The following is a 20,963-nucleotide window of genomic DNA, read 5'->3' as shown; positions in this document are numbered from 1 at the left end:
ACTCACAACCTTGCGCTTGTCAGGCAGGCACTTATGCCACTGAGATATATCCCCACTCTTAGAAGATTTATTTGCTCCATTTTTTGGAGAGCAAACTGCAACATTAAAATGAATGTTTAATAAAATAGCTACCTTGAGATACATATCTTCTGGTCAACTGGAATTGAATTCAGCGCTTACATAGTTTTATATACCTATGAGTAAAGATTTTCAAGAACATAGTCATTTTTTTCTCGATATAGTTCACAATTGTACTAATTTTTTCTCACAAGAAATGTATTTTCTAAGCTGGGGATTTAGCTCAGCTGCACAGCGCCTTCCTGGCAAGCGCGAGGTCGTGAGTTCAATTCCCGGTACCGGAAAAAAAAAAAAAAAAAGTGTTTTTTGGTTTGTTTTTCCAAATAGGGTCTTGCCATATAGTTCAGGCTGGCCTTGAACTCGCTATGTAGCCCAGGATCTCCCAAGCTGTTAGGAAGGTCTTGGGATGGCATGAGAAAGCAGGACAAGGATAAGGGACAAGTATACATAGTAGAAACCTCCTGTCTTCAGCTCCCAGCTCCTCCCCAGATCCTCTGAGATTAAGACTACAGCATCCACAGCCTGCAGCAGCCAGCCTTGCCCAGGCAGTGGGGCCCCTCTGGACTTCTATAACCCTAGTTTAAACAAAGGCCTGAGGGATGCCTACCCAGTAGGCTGAGCCACCAGAGCTCTGGGGATCAGGGAAAACAAAGGGAGAGGGAAAGCAGAGTGCTGACAGGGCCATCGGCCATCAGCCTTAGGGCTATAAAGAGGCAGGCCACAGAGGAAGTGGCACCAGATGGAGACCCAGACTGTGCAGCGGGAGCTGGGTGAGTAAGACCCTGAGGGTTCCTTGGCCTTTGCCCTTACTCACCTTCCCTTGAAGAGACACATGCAGGAGAGGGCTCACTTTTCCTGCCTAGAAGTCAGAGCCTTTGAGGGTAGCTGCAAAAGAACGGAAGGCACCGGGGAAAGGCAGTCTACTCTTCCACCTATACGGCTGATGGGAAGCAGCAAGAAGTGAGTAGGCTTCTGGGTGCAGGGAGAAGGTACTGTGCCCAGGAGCAGGAAGACGTTGCTTATTCAGAGATTCGGAATAGAAAGAAATATCAGACTTCACATGCGTTAGTTCCTGGGCCTGATAGTAGTCAGAGGGAAGAGCCAGTTTTATCTCCTGGGAATGTCTATCCTGAATCAAGAAACGTGATATATAGCTGTCTCCTCTCTTCACTTTCTTTCTCTTCTCCCTTTTCCCTTTCCCCTTCCTCCTATCCATTACTCATCCTCCCATCTTTGCTGTCTGTGTAACCTCTATGACTCTCAACGTCCTCATTTGTAAAGTAGGAATAATGGTAGTACTTATTTGATAGGTTTGTTGTGAAGGTTAAACACATGTAAAGCATTTAGGACAGAGGATGACACAAAGTGAGCCACTTCTTTTCTTCTTCATATTCCTTTAATGATTCTTTTTCAACATTCCTCCTTTCCCATTCCAACATGGGTTTGGTATGGTGCTGTATCAAATACCCCACCGTCTCTGGCCCTGCCACTGACATGCTCACCCAGGATGTACTCAATAAGAACACAGATCGGTACATGATGAGTGTTAGAAATAAGGAAGAAAGTGGCTTCAGGGTGGAGAAAGCAGGAAAGTCATTGAGATGACAAAGTAGGTATAGGAGGTAGAAAAACAGAGAGGGAACACGGTAGTCTGGCCACACACTACAGCAGGCCAGTTTGAGAGCTGTGAGAAGGCAGGAAGAGTGAGACCTTGCAGAGTCAGAGCCGAGGCCTCCTTTGAGTGTGGGGTGTGTGGTGCGGATCCTGACACTGCTGGCCATGTGACCAGTCATGTGAGAGGGCCTGGATTAGGCAGCTTCCTAGGAGTTTATAGTATCTGAGATTAAGCAATGCTATCACCTGAAGGCAAGCAAGAAAATAGAAGCTCATTCAAGAGGTTACAATGCCTCTGCTGTGCTTTATTTTTTATTGTTATTTATTTATTTATTTTCTTTTTTTGGAGACAGGGTCTCACTATGCAGTTCAAACTGGCTTTGAGCTCACTTTGTAGCCCAGGCTGGTCATGAACTCGCAACGATCCTCCTGCCTCAGCCTCCCGAGTGCTGGGTTTACAGGCATGTGCCACCACTCCCGGCTTTGTGCAGTGCTTTACCTGCATTATTATTTCTAATCCTTATAACTGCACCTAGAAGCTTTACCAATGGAAAACCTGCCTCAGGTAGTGAGCAGCTGAGCCAGGATCTCAACCAAAGTTTGTCTGTCAGACTTCAAGCCTTTTTTCCTCTCCTTGTGTTCTCTCACCTCACCCCCATATCTCAGAAGCCATGCCACTAGTGTATGTTCTATCTTCCAGAAACCCTTCCAACCACCAAGATGGCTCAGACCAACCCTATGCCTGGATCCTTGGGACCATGGAAGGTAAGCCCACACCTATCACATGGAAAATCAAGGGGCCCAATAGGACAGGAATGAGGTGGGGCCACAGAGCAGCCACCAGGGATGTACTTGTTCACAAGACAGTGATTGACCAATAAAACACCAGTCTTTAGAGGAAGAATTCACCCAACATCCAGACATTGTTGAAGGAAGGATTACTCAGGATGCCCCATTTAGACAGGAAGGAAGAACTTGGAAGCCCATGATGGGTGAAGGGAGATGATACCCAGCTTCCTAGGTCAATTCTCCCTTACATTGCTAAAATCATCTTAAAACAGAGCAGCCTTGAGAGGATTATGCCTGTGGAGAAAATGAAGACAAATAAACAAAGAGAAATTTGCAGATGCCATGTGAGTCATAGGACCATAGGTTCACATTCAGCCTGAAGTTGAATTTAACCTTAGGCTAAAATAGCTGATTCTTTGGTCTGTCTCTGCTTCCCTAAAAGGCCCTATCATTCTCACTGGTCAACTCTGAAGCCAGTTCACAGCTTTTCGGGGGAGGGGGGCGGGCAAAAGCCAAGTTCTAGTTAAAGGGACTACAACCCTCCCTTTACACTTTAGGTGTTTATAATGTGTGACTAGAGAAGTAAAGAAATAATCCACAGGGAGCTTCTGGGAGTCCTAGAAGTCACACTTCCACAGGAAGCTTAGTGAAATGAGAGCCCCTTTGGTCTGTCCAGGGGGCTAGACATCATTCTTGGCAGATAATTTTTATTACAAAACCAATTCTCTCATGTCTGACCCCTAACCTTAACCTGAGCATGTGAACATCATCAACCAGTGGCATTAATTCAAAGTTCTTCTTACCCTGTCTACACTGAGACATCTCATCAGGCATCCTGGGCTCTATGGTGATGGAAAACACAGGGTAGACATAATTTAAGTGTTAAACTGGACTTGTGTTCTTGTTGTACCAGCTTCCAGCTTTCTTGCCCCCCTTCAATCTCATTTTAGATAACCATCTATGACCAGGAGAACTTCCAGGGCAAGAGGATGGAGTTCACCAGCTCCTGCCCAAATGTCTCTGAGCGCAGTTTTGATAATGTCCGGTCCCTCAAGGTGGAATGTGGCGCGTGAGTATTGACTTCAGCAGAACTGCAGGCCCCTTATTTCAGGTTCCTTCAGACACAGGAAAATATGCATAGAGTCAGGGGAAGAAATATGTTCCCCAGAAATTAATCATTTATTGGAGAGAGGCCTTTGGCATGGAGTAATCTCAATAGAAATTACTACATGCATAATTTAGGAAACAAAGGTAGGACCATGATGTTCTCAGCTGCCTGGTTCCAGATTTTTTTTTTTTTAGGGAGGAGGAATTAAAGAAATCTATATGATGCAATGGAGCAGTGACCCCATCAGACTTGTGCTGTTATCTAGGATTTCCTCAGAAGAGTTAGAGCATCCTTTTGTCTTGCTTGCCTACAGAAAATGAGAGAAGAAACTGTCAGGTAGCTACTTCTTTATAGCTAACTCTCTGCTCCTGAGTGCCCCCGAGCAGATGCTATTAATTTCTGCATATAGAAAGGAATTTAGCCGGGGATATAGCTCAGTGGTATAAGCGCTTGCCTGGCAAGCCTGAGGTCATGAGTTCGATTCCCGGGGGTGAAAAAAAAAAAAAAAAAAAGGAATTTAACCCCAAGACTCCAGAGACATATTAGTTCTAAGCCTTTCAAGTTTCTTCTTGATAGCCAATCTTGACAAAGGAGATCCTCTCACCTTTGTCTTCTAGTTCTTGGAAGGGTGGGCCAGGCCTTTGTCACAAACCTGAAACATAAAAAAAAAAACAAAACAAAACAAAAAAAAAACAAACCTGAAACATAAAAAGAGTGAACTAGGCAAAACTGGCAATTACATGTGGCCAGGCTTCCACAAGTTGCTTGCCATAAAATTGGAAACCTTCAGGCCTTTTAAAACAGGAAACACTTTTAATGTCACCAGTAACTGAGACCCAATTGTGAAAAATGAAGCTAGGATGTTTCAACAAATAAAGGTAGGGGGCAGCAGGAGAAAGAATTCATAAAGTGACAAGGAAAAGTTTTAGTCACTCAGCTGTCTATTCGCCCTTCTGCTTTTTTAGGAAGATGTCTATAGATTTGGCTGAAGCAAAAGCAAGTCAGTCACTAGATCATGAATTTGGGGACCATAAGTGCCTGCCTGGCAAGCATGAAGTCATGAGTTTGATTCCCGGTACCAAAAAAAAAAAAAAAAAAAAAAAAAAAAAAGAATTTGGAGCTCCAGATAAGAGAATAGGTGACTTGGAGGGAAATAGTTTTGGTAACACACATCATTGGGCCAGTGATGGAGACTTTTTCATGGGATAATCCCCAAATGCCATTTACAAAACTGCTTAGTGTAGCTGTCTGCCCATTTCCCACCTCTTGTGATATTTATTATTTTGTATAGCTCTGTTGGGGTTGGCCTGATTTTTACTGACTATAAACTAATCTAAAATGAATGTTGCCTTCTCCCTGAGACCATACAGACTTTGAATAGCATGCACAAACACACTACTTGTCTTTGGCAGCTGGATTGGCTATGAGCATACCAGTTTCTGTGGGCAGCAGTTTATACTGGAGAGAGGAGAATATCCTCGCTGGGATGCCTGGAGCGGAAGCAATGCCTACCACATTGAGCGTCTCATGTCCTTCCGCCCCATCTGTTCAGCTGTGAGTCTGAAATTTCCACTTCTGGGCAAGGGGATGGGGAAAGAGGGCACAGACTGAAAACCGGACTTCCCTTTGGTTATGCTGAGTATGGCAGGAAAGATAAAAGAAAGCAATAAGTGCTCCTTTTCTCAAAGTTGGCCATTTGATTTTCTTTACCAGATGGCATTTTCCTTAAGCTAAATTTAAGGGTTTTCTTACAGGTGGCAGGAAGCACATACTGCAGAACGAGAGAAAGCACTTACCATATAGTTTTATAAAAAGTAAATCTGTGACCAATCGAATTTCAACCTGTTAACTTTTTTACTGCAGAAACAGGAAAGCGCTTAACCTTTCATAAATGAGAATGAGTAAAGAAACAGGCAAGTCTTCTCTAATCTGCATTGATTCATAATAATCTTGTTTCTAACACTAAGTGTAAGAGGCTGCATTTAATCTTTGGAACAGTTTATGCAGAAGCAGGAAAATCTTCAAACGTGTTGAAAATTATTCCTATGTTGGGAATGAGGCCATACTACTTTCCAAACATTCAGTTCCTATCATGTAATTTTTCTCATTTTAATTAATGACTTCACCTTTGTTCAAAGTGATACTAAAACTCAGCCAGTGGAAGTTAGCATAAATGGCTCTAAATCTTTAAAATATTCCTTTATTTTGACATTTCATCTTTTTCCCCACTTCACTTTTTCCTGAAAGTATAACTGACATACAATAAAATGCACATGTCCTAAGTGTACACTAGCATGAGACTTGGAAAACATATACACCTGTGTATCTAACCCTAACCCTACAGAACAATTCTATCACTTTATGAAAATTTCCCAGTACTCTTTCCCAGTTAACTGCTCCATCACTATCAAGTTTTGCCTATTACTGAACTTTATGCAATTAGTCTCTGCCTTTTTAATGCTTGTGTCATATTCACATTCCCTACTGGATGTCCAACGAACACACATATTGGCACTGCTTGGTGAGATCTTTTTTATAGTGGGTATTAATCTCTTGGTTGGCTGTTGCAAGCTTTCCCACTGTCACACATACTCACTGCTCTGAAGAATTTTTTGTCTGGACAGAGTTTTGTCTTGTCTTTTCGAGACAGGGTCTCGCTATGCAGTTCAGGCTGGTCTTGAGCTTGCCACGATCCTCCTTCCTCAGCCTCCCGAGTGCTGGGATCACAGGCCTGCACTACCACGCCCAGCTTTTTTTTTTTTTCTTTGCGGTACTGGGAATCGAACTCACGACCTTGCGCTTGCCAGGCAGGCACTTATGCCACTGAGCTATATCCCCAGCCCCCCACACCCAGCTTTGGACACGGTTTTACTAAGCAGTTCAAGCTGGCCTTGCACTCACTTTGTAACTGAGGCTGGCCTTGAACTCTCAGAGATCCTGCTGACTGCTAGAATGACAGGCACGCATCACCAGACCCAGCCCTTACTCTGAAGTATGATGTGTTATTTGTACATTTTAATATTTTAGCCTATGTGCTGAAGTGAGCACATCTGTACATTTTAAATGTTGTTCACGGTTGAATTAAAATATGGGCATGATCAAGTACCTTTTCGCAAACCAAAAGCTTTTGATACTGAAAAATAAAGTTATGAGTTGTAACACTAGCACTAATGGATTTGTTTCTGGATTACAGAATCATAAAGAGTCTAAGATAACCATCTTTGAAAAAGAGAACTTTATTGGACGCCAGTGGGAGATCTGTGATGACTACCCCTCCTTGCAAGCCATGGGTTGGTTCAATAATGAAGTTGGTTCCATGAAGATACAATGTGGGGCGTGAGTACAATGCTATACATTTCAAAAGTTAATTCCTGAACATGTAAGCTTTGTGAACATTAGTGGCCATATTTTATTAAGAGTTCATTCACTGGCATATTGGTAGGGATGGCACATTTTAGTTATTTTGAATTCCTTTATTTGTACCAGCTGTTAACACCCCCCACACACACTGCTCCTCTCCTAAGCGTTTACGTTGACTAGTAAATCTTTCCACTGATCAAGGTTAATCTTTTAATTAGTTGTAGCCATATTCTGTTCACAGTGCCTCACACATCCATGGCTAGTTTTCTAAGCCTAAAAACACCACTTCCTTGAGAGGCTCAGGTTTTAGGGTGTTTGCTAGGTTCCTAATACAGGAGTTTTAATAATGCAATATGCTTTTAATTTCCTAGCTGGGTTTGCTACCAGTACCCTGGATATCGTGGTTATCAGTACATCCTGGAATGCGACCATCATGGAGGAGACTATAAACACTGGAGAGAGTGGGGTTCTCATGCTCAGACTTCCCAGATCCAATCTATTCGCCGTATCCAACAGTAGTGGATTAAAACCTCCAATAAGAGAATTCCTCAAGCATGAGACCTTGCTAAGCACTCTAGAGTTTTATGTTCTGCTCAGATACTGCTTCCAAATGTTAGCTGCTAAAATCCACAATAAATGTCATTTAAAAACAAAAAACTTTGTAGACTGAATTAACTACCATTCTTTACACAAATCACACTTAAGTGGCTGAGAATTTTTAAAGATAAACTTCAATAAAACACAAATTCCTTTTGTGTCCTTCCAAGTCAGTTCGTAGGCCAAGGGTATTTCTTTTCTCATAATGCACATAAGGCACATATTATCAGTCTCAATAGTGACTCGCCCATTTTCTCCCCAACCCCTACTCTAACATTGCCTTCAGCATTTTTTTTTAGCTTGTGACAAGCTGACTTTCTATAATTTGTGCTAAACAGGAAGTCTAATGTATATTACCACATATTTCTTTAACAAGTTATGAATAAATCCAGAATCTTGGCAGCTTAATATTCTAGTTGCTCAATTTTGGTCTATTTCAAACAGAAGCATATACAGCTCAATGTCCTCAAAAAGGCCAAACAGCTGTTCTCACAGCTGATTTTCTTTTCAATAAACACGCTAACTCCAAGCACAAACCTGTATGATTAAAAAAAAAACAGGAAGACATTAAAAAGATATAAGAACACAGTACATTTAGGATGTAAATTCTTTGTATACTTCACCCTTGGGGAGAACCATTATTAGTGTTACAATCTTAACTAAGTTTTTAGTAATTTTTTTTAAAAATTAAAGCACACAAAAATAACACAAACACCTCAAATTTTAAAATTTTTTATTCAACAATGTACACTTGTCTCAATTTGATCTACAAATCTCTTGGATTTTTTATTCTGATAAAATAAGTAAATCTGAGTATGGTTGTAAAGTGTTTGTAATTTTTATTTTTAAAACACTGAACATTAAGACATCAGTAAAGGAAGATCATTACGTGACACTTCCTCAGAATCCATGACATCTGAAACAGCTATAGCAAATACCTAAGCATTTAAGCAAAGGGGTAAATTTCTGGTCACGGTTCTTATATCTAAAGACCTATCTTTTTTGCTGGGCAAAATAAACATTGAAAAAAAAAATTCTGAGAGGAGAAAGGGAAAATATCTAACATAACTGTAATCAACTAATTATCCTTTCCCCCAAATTAAGAGGTAACTCACCTCTTAAGTGCCTATGCACATCAAAAATCACTTTGCTCCTCCAACATGTTCTAAGACTGAACGTAAGTGAATGACTGACTGACAGACGCTGAAAAGTAGCCAAAGCCATCTAAGATGATGCTTGCTACACTTCCTTCATTTCTACCCTTTAATGCCATGCATTGAGTCACCTTTCAAATCTTGACTAGTATACTTATTAATTGCCACTATCACTGAGAATACATACAGAAGGAGGGTTTTCTGCGTTTTCCAAGTTAACATTTATCAGTGCAGGTCTGATGATAGTCACCCTCTTCTATACACAGGAAAAGCTATAAGACAGAAGGATTTCTTTTTTACCTAGGCGCATGGGGAAAACACTATTAGTAGTAACTTCTACTTAAACTCATAGCCTCTTCCACAAAGGTCCTGAGGAAATTACAGAAAAATCTTGTTAAAGATGACTTTGTAAGACCTGGCTAGGACATGTACACAACCTTAAGCACACATACATGTGAAATAAAGCTATTTAGTTCATGCAAACTGCAATGTTTGAATCAAATATGCCCAATTTCTAAACTTTTTCTTAAATCAGCTTGGGCAATTTTTATAAAAGATACACATTATCTCTGAAACAATCTGTGCTTTGATCTTTAAACAACTGATTCTTAGACTAATCATTTAATGAACTAAATTTATGATAAAGCAATCAATACAAGAAAGACTATCCAAGACTATCCTATCTCTAAACCAGCTTATGACAAAATTGTTAGAGCTCCACGTCGCAAAGGTCCTTCCCTCCGTTTCAGTTTGAATACCTGCCATTTCTTTTTCACCAAATGAGCCAAAATTTCACTGAGAAAGAGCATCCAATTGTTTACAAAGCTGGTAAAACTGCCCCATTTCAAGAAAAGCCCTTTAATAGATTCAAGTCAAGCTCTCATTTAGACTAAACATTATTAAAATGGCTGCCAATTTTCCTTTCTTCTAGTTCTACTGATAAGCTAGCCCAGAACTGTTAACTTTGAGACATGTTTCCAAGATGGTAGAGCTAAGAACAAGGAAATAAGGACAGATAGGTCACTTTTTGTAATGACACACAAATTAAATTTTCAAAACATGTGCATAGCTTTATTCATCTACTTAGGTCTAACCTTTTCACGGAGCTTCGGCAAAATTTGAGTGTGCAAAATGCATTTCTAAAACGTAATGCAAGCAAAGCTTTTCACATTTACACTGGCAGGAAATACAGAGAAACTAACAAGTCACATTAGGGAGAGTTCATCTTTTTTAATAACAAGAATTGCACAGTTTATTATTTTGAGACAATTGTTGCAGACATAAATATTTAAAATTTTCTAAGCAAGGTGCTTTAACAATAAAAATTTTAAAGTTGGAAAGAGCCAATAACTTGGATCTAAGATCACAGAATCCCGAATTATCATGGACTCCATATCTCCCTGTATTTTGAAACAATGCTTTTAGTAATACTTTTTATAACACTAAAGCAAGCTGAATCTTTTTTTCAAAGCACACAAGAAATGGTACTTGAAGGTGCTACGGGTGGGGGAAGGAAAAGAAGTGAAGAATCCTTTTACTATTATTTCCCACTACAAAACAGCCACTAACAGACTTAAAAAAAAAAAAAAGGAAGAAAAAAAAAAACCAAAAATAGTTTCCCCAGTTTACAAAATAGTTCCAGTTTGACAAGATCTGTAACTTTAAACAGAGAGCACCAGTTGGGCAATAGGACGAGCATTTCATACTGCATAAAAATTAGTGAGGTGTTAAGAACCATCAACTGTCTCAGGCATTACTACATGGCCTTTTCAAAAATTTTAAATATACATGCAAGGCACATTGATATAAAAATAGATCTCTGGCCAACAAACATATTAAATAAGCAAATAAAAATTTTGGCTCTACAATATTGGCAACATCAAAATATAACCAGATAGCTTTGGACCACACATCTTTTCACATTCCTCCACCTCATTTGGTGTTTTCCCCCATTATTTTGGGTCCCATCTCCTTCAAGTCTGAGTATGTGCTTGAGAAATGACTTTTCCTTTTGTCAAGTAGCATTCCTTCTACAGTTTACCCTTGCTAAGTAAAAATACACCAGAGAAACAGGATAGTTGGGAGTTTTGACCGACTTAACTAAATTTGCTGGTTCAGGACAGTATTTCTCCTTGGTATACAAACAAAAATAAATCCCAGCTTACATAGTAGACAATGGTTTTCTAAAAGATCAGCAACAAACCAACAACACTACTTCCATTAAGCCACTCTTCCCATTTTCTCTTTTTCAGGCAGAGAGAGGGAACAATAAAAACAAAGCTAAGATTTAAAATATTTTCAGCAGTAGAAGACATTTTAAGGCCAAAAAGTGTAATACTAAACAGAACTTTTATTTTCCTAAGTTATTGTCATTCATAGGCCAATACCAACTATGGATTAATTCCTGGTACTGATTCCCTCCCACAGAGAATTATAAAATTCAAACACTTTTGTTAGTGGCTGTGCTACAGAAAAAGTATCAAAGCAACCTACGGTATATGTACGATATATAGTAATGTAAAAAGTGCATCACATTCTTGATTTTCAGTTTCTCATAGCAGCAGCAGAATTAATCTAAGACAGAAAACAGTTGTTTTCATTCTAAAAATGCAAAATCTAATGAAATGTATTCAAGATCATGAAAAGATCCTCCTCTACAGAGGATAAATGAAAACAGACAAACAAAAGCAAACTAAGCCATTCATTCATATTTACACATTAAAACTTTTGTTAACACCAAACTTTTACATCTAGCAAAAGAAATAATGCATTTTAATAAAACAGACATTACTAAAGCAGTATCCATTTTGGAGCCTTTGTATATTAGCACCTGAGGAAAAAAGGGCATATATGGAAAGCTACTTAATTTACCTCAAATTGGTTTGTTGGTCTGTAGAGTACAACTTTGATATACAGTGAAAGCACTACTGAGCTGAAAAATAAAATCTTGCAGATAATTTTAGTAAGGCTATAGAAAAAGGATACTGCAGTATTATAAAATGGCTTTCAAACTCTGGACTTAACAAAACTTTATGAATAGGAAAGTCTGAATCAACACTCTCATCACACATAAGAATGGCTGTTCCAGTTTCTAGCTCCTAACTGACTGCTACCATGTTTGACTTTCCCAGTAATGCAAATGCAATATACCATTCGTGCTTCACTGGGTGTTTTATTATGGAGATAAGTAAAATTTCTATTGTTACTATTGCTGACATCCTTTCTATTTTTAAGACATTTCTTGAGCAGCAAAACTGTGAAAATTAAAACTCAGTAAATAAAGCAGTGATTTTGAGTGGAGCAGATGATTCATCATTCTTTAAATCAACCCAATGTGGTGGTCCTGGTTCCTAACTCTGAATAGACTGATGTCAAACAAAACAAAACAACTTGACATACTGAAAGCAGAAGCCCATCTTTTTCACCATAAACAAATGCTGACACGGTCAACTAACAAAAATAACATCAATTTTAAGAACTAATGTTGACCTATGGCCCCAGCAAACTTAGAGCAGCTATTTGTACTTCTACTCTTGTCCTCTGACCCTTCTTTTCAAATTACTAGTTGGGGTTGGGGGTAAGTAAATCCTACTCTCCTTCCTTTAAAATTCAATAGTTTAAGTTTCGGACACAGCTATTACGACACTTTCCTACCAGAAATCTTCTTTGACTGGTACAGCATCAATAGGCCTTACAAAAACTATTGCCCATTGCCCTTATTCCCCTACAGTGTATCACTTTTGCAGTTAGCATATGTAAGAGCGATTCGTATGCTTAACTATACCCTAATCCTTGGAGTTCAACATTTAACCTATTTCTCTGGAGGAAGCTTTATCACTCCTTATTTGGTAGAACTTAAAAAATTGAGTAGTCTTTTAATTTCCTTGCCTGTGACCATTTGGTATGTGGCATATAATTTCACTAAATGGCTTTGTGTGTTGTGTAGAAACTCACAATGATTACAAAAGAAATCATTAAGATATGTTCTGATGTGGACTAGTAACAACTCTTAAAAACCAAGTATTACTGCTGCTATGCTATATTCTGTGAAAACACCTTTCATAATGTGGACAACTCCTATAGTTGAGGTCTGTCATATTTTTCGTAAAATTGAGAAAACAATGCAGCAGGTTTTTTCCTTTATAAAAAAGTTTTTGCAGATTCTGAGTGATGACTGACTAGATAAGCAGATTAAGGACAGCCAAACTATAAAATGGAGAAACTCTCTGGGCTTTTGAGGAGGGAGAAAACTATCATTAGCAAATTTCTTGTTGTTGGCTAATCCCCTCACAGAAAAATGAGGAGGGAGGGTTACTACAGATGCTGTAAATACACTTTATGTTAAGGTTCATGACTAAGGAGGCTAGAGGAAAGGCTATGCAATTAACTTCAGTTCAGCAAAGTGGGGGTAAATAAAGAGAAAGATAAATACACCCTGTCTTTTGTGGGGGAGGGATTATTCAAGATATTTATACAAGAGTGGTATGTGACACAAAAGCCTACAATCAAGACAAATTTTAAAAAGAAATCTTCACCCATAATTAGTATCTTCATAGCTATTAAAAAAATAGGTCATGATTTCATTCTTAGTGCCATATTTCAAATACTACCCTTTTAAGGATTTAAACCACCTGACTTTATTCTGTGTAATGAAAACAAATGGCACAAAATAAATACAAGTTTCATTCTCTGAATACTAATATAATGTCTTACACACATTCGTTTACTAATTTTTAATATCTCCATCCTTCCCAAACATACACAACACCCAGTGTACACACACACCCACACACACCCCTTTTCAGTCTTTTTAATGGAGGGATGTTAAAAATCCCCTCTAGACTGTATTTGGTTTATGCTACAGTACTAATACTCTGAGTTGAAGAAAAATTCTTTATACTGAACAATAACACATTGTTATTTGAATGTGCTAAATTAATCACAGCTGAAGTTTGTTTAGAAGCTTACACAAAAATAATCAGAAAACAGATCAACTCTTAAGATTTTTTAATAAGTGCTCTGTAAGGAATTGTGTGAGGACCTAAGGAGAAAGACTGCGACAAGGAGAGTTAATTAAGTATAACCAAACAGCACAAAGGAGATCTGTCCCAAAGTCCTGCTTGTACCTAGGCAATTAAATCCATTAACCCAATGCCCCCAAAATACTGACAGTTAATATGATGGGGCACTAGGGTTCCCAGAAAGTTAAGAGACATTCCTAACTACTATATATCTCTAACCATATAATCAAGAAAATTTCAGTGGAGAAATCAAAGTGAAATGTTGCATTGTTTCATTTAGAAGACTCAAAAAACCTTTGGAAGAACAGAGAAGGGATACATTCTTTTTAGCTTCTCTGAACGGAGGCCTGAGGGATATGGAGGGGAAATTAAGAAAGGCTTTTGAAAGGTGTAAGTTAAGTGTTGCTTCTAAAATAAGCCCAATTCAGATGGGGACTGGGTTTATTTTCCTTTTTTGAATATATGCTCATTTGACCTCTGTATGTCACAAACCCAGAAGTTTCTCACGAGTTATGACACAGAAGAAATTTAAAATTTCAGGCAAGCAAAATGGACATTTAAAAGGGGGAATGGGTGGGGATACGGCCCTAAGGCGACAAGTGGTTACACAAGGCAATTGAACACACAGCAGAACTTTAAAACCTGTAAAACAAACTGGAGCCTTTTTTTCCCCTTGAATCAACTTTATCTTTTTTTGTAACTTTTTGAAAATTTTTATTCAAAAGAACACAAAAACACAGACTTTTCACTTCAGTATGTGGTTATGTTGCATTTTCCAGTTTGTTCAATGCTTTAAAGCTCAAGGATACCTCTGCTTTCAATTGTACATGGGCCTGAAGCATCCTAGCTTTTGGCAAGCAGGCAGGAGACTCAACAAAAATCAAAATAGGAACAAGGCAGACTAAATGCAGGGCACATCTGTAAACATATTATACATTTGAAAATTACAATTATCAGTAAAAGTGATACAGTTTACAGGTGAAATGAAACTATCTGGAACTGGCCTACCACAAGTTTCTGAACCTGGACTGATACAATAAGTTATTTTATATATATATATATATATTATGTATAAAAAAGTTTTGTTTACATCAAGTGGAATTGGCAATCCATGCTTATACTTCTTAAAAAATCTAAGCAGGGCAGAAATCCGGACTAAAAAGATATTTGCTCTACTCTTGACATTGAGCCCAACCGCTTCTTTCATGGACCATGTTAAAAGTCTCAATGAACAGAACAAGAAAACCCGTTCATACTATAGTTGCTCAAAACTGGACATTTCTTAAGCAAAGGATAGAGCAAAATTAGTAGTTACTTTCTCCCCAAATATCCCCAGGGGATCCAGTCTACTTTTGTAAGACTATGACTATATAAATGCCCCGCTATTTCAACCTGTATTTGACATACATGGATATACTAATTTCTGTGTAGGTGTGTGTTGTGTGTGATGCTATGTCAGGCCAGAGAACTTGTTCTTATGCCACTAACATCACCCAATCTTAAATTGGACCCTTAGTTTCTTCACACACACAAAAAGTTTATTTTAGCATGCTATACACAAGCTGCAGTGCAACAGGATGGCAATGTGATAAGACAGGGCTAATGCTCTTCTTTGCCCAAAACAAAATTTCCAGAATTTCACATTATTTTCCCTAAAAATCCATTTTGCCTTAGTAATAAAATATATTTATTAAGGTATAATTAGAAGCTAGCAAGCTCAGAAATATAATTTGCATGAAAACACACCTCCTATCAGCAGGGTTCATTAACGCCTCACTGGCTAAAAACATAAGTTTTAATTCTCATGGGCTTTTTCCTTCCCCTTTTAGATTTTGCTGAGAAATTAAAGAGAATTTACAGAAAGGTACATACATTTCTCTTTGATGTTTGATGAAAATGAGAAAAAACTGCACATTTAGTGTTAGTGACAGAGAGCAAGTCTGGAGCACCTACAGTTGAAAAGCAGAATATATTTTTGCTCCCAGTTATACAATTACATTAAAATATGGGCACAAGAATTTGTTCCATATCTAAGCCAATTGCTTGTTCTGCAACTTTTCTTTAATATTCATGGATTCTTCGGTTGTTAAAAGTACAACATGTAACCAAAGCAAGTTAACTATGTACCCACCAACTATTCCAGAATTGTAGAACTTCAAGGCCCTCCCCTATTCCCACCCCACAAAAAAATGAAAGGAAAGAAAATATTTTCCCAACACCCCACAGAGGCTGCTTAACTCCTGGCAAGACATGCAAATCATATTCACTAAAAAAATACACCCCTGCAAACTTCAAGGCATTTATCCAGCATTCTCGCAGGGCTTAAAGTAAAACCAAAATATCAAGGGAGCGGAGGAAAATGTTGAATCATTCTGGGTTCCCCGTGATTAGTGTATCACTTTAGTCACAGAACAAGATACAGAGATCTTTTAAGTGGATTTGCCTCTTTCACTGGGTCATTTGTTGCCCAAGGTGATGACAGCAGGAACTTTAGAACCACACTTGTTTAAGTCTGTATTCATTAATCATTTGCATTCACACTTAAAAACAAAAACTAACGAAAGGAAAAACAAAAACAAAAAACTATTCAGTACCGGAGATTAAATAACCATGTGTAGTCTCTTGAAATAAATTTGATTCCTTAAGAAGTCTAATTACTTTCAGTTGCCTTTTTTAAATAACTATATATATATATGTATATATATATATTTGTATATATTATCCTGTGATTCTACTTATGGTTCCTCTGCTGCATTGAAGATCTAGGAGCATAAAAGCCTTGTGTCCCTCATGAACGGTGGCTCTAATGCTGCAGAAAAGTTATGAATAGGCAGTCTGGTCCTTCATTGATCTGGACTATCCATGGCTTCATTGTAAGTGATTATCCTTTTGGGATCTAGAGAAAAGGTTAAAATAAATAAAAATAAGGCCTGGAATCCTAAAACACCTGTGATCCAAAAAGCAATTCCAAGTAGCTGTCCTCTTTCTTATTATAAGACAGTTCAATATCCACGTTTCCTTTGTATCAAATACCAAGTGTGATCTAGTCTCCCAACTCAAAAGTATTTGTTTGGCACTACAACAGATTCCCATCAACAAGATCTTCTAGCCAGCAAGGGCCTCAAATCCTACACAGAGTAGCAATGGATGAGTTTATTTAATTTTAATCAGTGTACCATTCAGCAAGGAATGGTTCAAGTAAAATCTAGCATCAAGCACTTTAGGTTAAAGTAGTTTGGCACAACCAATTTAATCCTTATCATGATCCAGTTAATTCCTTCTTTTCACTTTATTCTTAACAGAATCAAAAAGCATGTGCAAAAGGCCCCAAGTTCTATCCCTAGCATCATATCAAAAATAAAATCAAAATAAATGAATTCTATGGATTTTCTGAGTTCAAAATGTAAAATGGAATGTGACTAGACAAAGACTACAGAGCTACTTTAAATTCCTGTTACTCTAGAGCCTGAGGCAGGAGAACTGCAAATTCAAGCCCTGCCAGGGGAATTTAGGAGATCTGCATTTCCCACAAAAAGAGGGATGGAGCACTGCACAGGTATGCAGTGTAAAAAGACTGTAGTTTCAACCCCCAATATCACAAAACAAAACAAAACGGGGCTGGGAGAGATGAAGAAAGAACAATGTTAGGAAACAGGCAAACCTACATAGTAGCCCACCTGATTTATATAGTAACCTCTGGGGGTCTCATTTCTCTAATATGTAAAATAACATGTATGGGGATTTTATTTTGCCATGCTAGGGATTGAAACCAAGGCCTGAGAATGTTAACCATGCACTACTACTGAGCTATACCTTCTGGCTTCTTGTTTTACTTTCATAATTACAATGGCAAACCCATTCATGTTCTTTCCCAGCAGATAAAAGACTATTTTTCATATATTCTTTTGAATTAGTGTTTCCCAATCCTAAGAAGTCCTAGCCCTGAACCTAGGGCCTTTTGACTGCAGTTAATAAGTAACACAAAAACAATGTAAAATGCTTACTGACTGATTAGTACATTTTAATTAATCTAACCATTCTTACCTTGTTTCTGCAAATTCCAAATGGATTCCATTTCTACAAAAAATAAAAAAGGATTATTTTACAAGTTTTCAGGAAACAAAAATGCTTTTCTCATGGCTCACTGCTATTTAAAAACAAATAAAAAATTCCCACAAGTACTTCTTGGTAACCCAGCATTTTTCAGTGAGGTGCCCAAATCTTTTTGAATGAAGCATTTGTCAAATTTGATCAATTACATTTAAAACTTAATAGTTTAAACACACAGGCAAGTGATCTCTGACCTCTAAATCATACCTCTCTTACTTTCACTCATAAAGTAAAAAATGCCGATTCATACCATTTATTAATGACACACTCATTTGCTCTAGTTTTACTTAAAACACCTACAATGTACTTACTATAGCATCTTACAATAAAGGAAATATATATGTAATCAAACTATAGTGATATACAGAGTGGAGGCAGCAAGAACTCTACATAAGGGAACTCTACATAAGAAAGCCTCATAAGGGATATGTGAAGTCTTGACAGGTACAGAGTAAATCACTATTACATAGAAGGAATCAAAAAATTAGACCTTTAAAGGAAATACTATACTAGATTTAGTCAGTGAAAAGAATAAAGTAAAACCAAAAGTGAGGATAAGTACATTTTTCATGGCCATATACCTATCATTTTAAAAGGATGGAAAGATTATTTTATTCTCACTGGATTTTGTGTAATTCTCATCAAATTTATCAGCAACCAAATATAAAACAAGCCCACGAAGATGGAACATATCTGTACATGGGTTATAGTTAAGGGACAACATAATCCCTCCCTAGGAATAAAACAAATTAAGTGTATAGACCTAAAAGTACAAACCAAATCTGGGGGAAAATGTACCAACTATCACTTGACAATGCTTAGTTACAGGCCGATGGCATTTAACTCTCTGCACAGATCCTTATCCAAAGATAAGCAGAAAAATTACCTTCTCTTTAGGACTGAAAGGGGAAGAAGGAAACTGTAATCTGTTTAATCTGGAAAAATAAGACATCAGGAAATTCTATCACTCCAATACTATTCCTAACTTCATTAGTTTTGTACAATGAGAAATAGGTGAAAACAGTCTATCTTTAAGAGCTGTTACCCTATAAATTTCAACTCAAAATGGCCCTGCCTCTAAGCGGGGAGAGCTTTGGAGCTGACCTCAGGGCCTTCAGACCAAGCTATATCCTTCAGCCCTTTTATTTTTCATTGATAGGATCTCACTAACTTGCTGGATCCTTCTGCCTCTGCCTTCCACAGTGCCGAGAGTACAGGCATGAGACACCAAACAATGGCCTATTTTAAGAATCCAAACATAAACTTTGTCTTAGTTGACCTCACTGCAAAAAAATAACTATTATTTTTTCTTTTAGTCAAAATACATAAATTTCAGTTTATACCAAATAAATTCCTGATGTTTTGTATATGCCAATTACTCAATACTTATTTTTGGTTCGCTTTATATAAAGGTAAATCTGTACTTAGCAATATGTTGAGAAAAAGTTAATTGAACTCTTCATTTCAGCTTTTCTATGCTGTAAACACTTCCTTTTCTATACCCAAGAGTGGGTATAGAGGAGGAAGGATGTACCCGAGCCATAGTAAGGGGCTGGTGGGGTATATAGCTCAATGGTAGTGTTTGCCTGGTAAAATGTTCTAGGTTGGAGCCCCAATATTGTGGGGGTGGGGTGTATGGATCACAGTAACAACCATACCTGTAGTGCTCTCAAAACATACAAATTCTTAAAGACAACAAAAATGGAGGTATTTTTAGTACGTTAAAGATATTTCCTTACCTTAAGGTGTATCACCAAATCTAAGGTTTTACCCAAATGCAACGGATATTTATGTGTATATATATATATGTATGTATTTGAGACAGGGTCTTATTATATAGTTCAGGCTGGCCTCAAACTCATGGCAATCCTCCAGCCTCATCTCCCAAATGATGGGATTACAGCCATGCGTCACCATGCCCAGCTACGGATTTTTCCATGATTTAGGTAAGAAAATGTTATTACCCTCAAATGTGGGCTCTGGAATAGTGAATTTGATCATGACTTTGATGATGGGGGAAAAGCAGTAAAATAGAAAAAACTAACCATGTGTCAGTATAGCTCCTAACCAAGTAATAAACTGAGTGGAGAAATGAACACAAATTTCCCTTCCTTGTTATTTAATATAATTCCTATGACTACTGGCAACTTTCCTTTATAAAAAAACATTTTTGCAGCACCAGGGATGGAACTCAAGGTTGCTGCATGCTAGGCAAGTGCTCTACCAAAAATCTACCTTTCCAGCCCTTCTTTATAAGAATTTAAATTTCCCTGAAATGCAAACAAGGTTAAATTAAAAAAAGGAAGGGGAACAAAAATCAAATATCGTTCGATTATATGCCATGCTTAAACCTTACTAACAAGAATATTAACAGTAGTAAGAAAATAAAGAAGAGCATTGGTCTGCCTGCTTAGGTTACAAGTCTCTTCTCATTGTGAATATGAAGTACATTACTGTGTGTAACATGTTTTAACTACCTCATAAAAGCTAAACAATAGTACAAGGTTTCAGAATGTACTTTTAAGGATTAAAAAAATTATTATATAGTAATTCATCTTTTAAAACTACCCTCTTCACACACTTGTAAGTCAAATCTTTAACTTGCCAGTTCTTTTTTGAAGAAGGATCACAACATCCAATTACAGTTTCTGTAAAATACCCAGAGGACCAAAGCAGGTAATGTTAAGTAAAAGTTTCTTCTGCAGGTAAAATTTATCAAAAGTAGGCAATTTTGCTAAAATTTTGTAATTTAGACCTCCACCATCCAGTATGAAATTTTTCTAGTTCAAATTTCTAGGGCTAGGCATGGTGGCACACAGGCAGAATCCACCTATTTGGGAGCTGAAGATAAAGAGGATTTGAAGGCCAGTTTTAGATATTTTATGGGACCCTGTCTTAAAAACATGTAAGTGCTGAGGAGTCTATATGCGGTGGGTACAGCAACTTGTCTACCATGCTTGCATTGGAGCTACATCCCCACCCCATTTTTACTTTTTGAGACAGGGTCTTGCTAAGTCGCCCAAGTGGGACTTAAACTAGCACACCTTCTACCTTGGCTTCCCAGAACACTGAGATTACAAGGGTGTCTTACCCATCATGTCCAGCTTCCCAAGACTTTTTTTTTTTTTTTTT

At 37.8% G+C, this 20,963-nt stretch overlaps 2 protein-coding genes across 2 annotated transcripts in view; one reads left to right on the top strand and one right to left on the bottom strand.

Moving 5' to 3' along the window:
- The window catches only part of Cryba1 (crystallin, beta A1), a 33,573-nt gene extending 25,967 nt beyond the window's left edge, over positions 1 to 7,606 (top strand). Inside the window, exons 3-7 of the mRNA XM_013503466.1 lie at positions 2,393 to 2,457; positions 3,432 to 3,550; positions 5,002 to 5,143; positions 6,783 to 6,925; positions 7,321 to 7,606. Coding sequence (XP_013358920.1) covers positions 2,413 to 2,457; positions 3,432 to 3,550; positions 5,002 to 5,143; positions 6,783 to 6,925; positions 7,321 to 7,468 — 597 coding nt within the window. The 5' untranslated portion in view covers positions 2,393 to 2,412 and the 3' untranslated portion in view covers positions 7,469 to 7,606. The remainder of the gene's footprint in view (positions 1 to 2,392; positions 2,458 to 3,431; positions 3,551 to 5,001; positions 5,144 to 6,782; positions 6,926 to 7,320) is intronic.
- Positions 7,607 to 9,749: 2,143 nt separating this feature from the next.
- Positions 9,750 to 20,963, bottom strand: part of Nufip2 (nuclear fragile X mental retardation protein interacting protein 2) — a 28,622-nt gene continuing 17,408 nt past the window's right edge. The window contains exons 3-4 of the mRNA XM_005402679.2: positions 17,766 to 17,798; positions 9,750 to 16,617 (exon numbers count right to left, since the gene is read on the bottom strand). Coding sequence (XP_005402736.1) covers positions 16,565 to 16,617; positions 17,766 to 17,798 — 86 coding nt within the window. The 3' untranslated portion in view covers positions 9,750 to 16,564. The remainder of the gene's footprint in view (positions 16,618 to 17,765; positions 17,799 to 20,963) is intronic.

The sequence above is a fragment of the Chinchilla lanigera genome, unplaced genomic scaffold, assembly GCF_000276665.1.
Source record: "Chinchilla lanigera isolate Chin_1 unplaced genomic scaffold, ChiLan1.0 scaffold00080, whole genome shotgun sequence".
In the NCBI taxonomy this organism is placed as follows: domain Eukaryota; kingdom Metazoa; phylum Chordata; class Mammalia; order Rodentia; family Chinchillidae; genus Chinchilla; species Chinchilla lanigera.
Note: the sequence above shows the minus strand (reverse complement) of the source record. Positions and strands in the feature narration are given on the sequence as shown.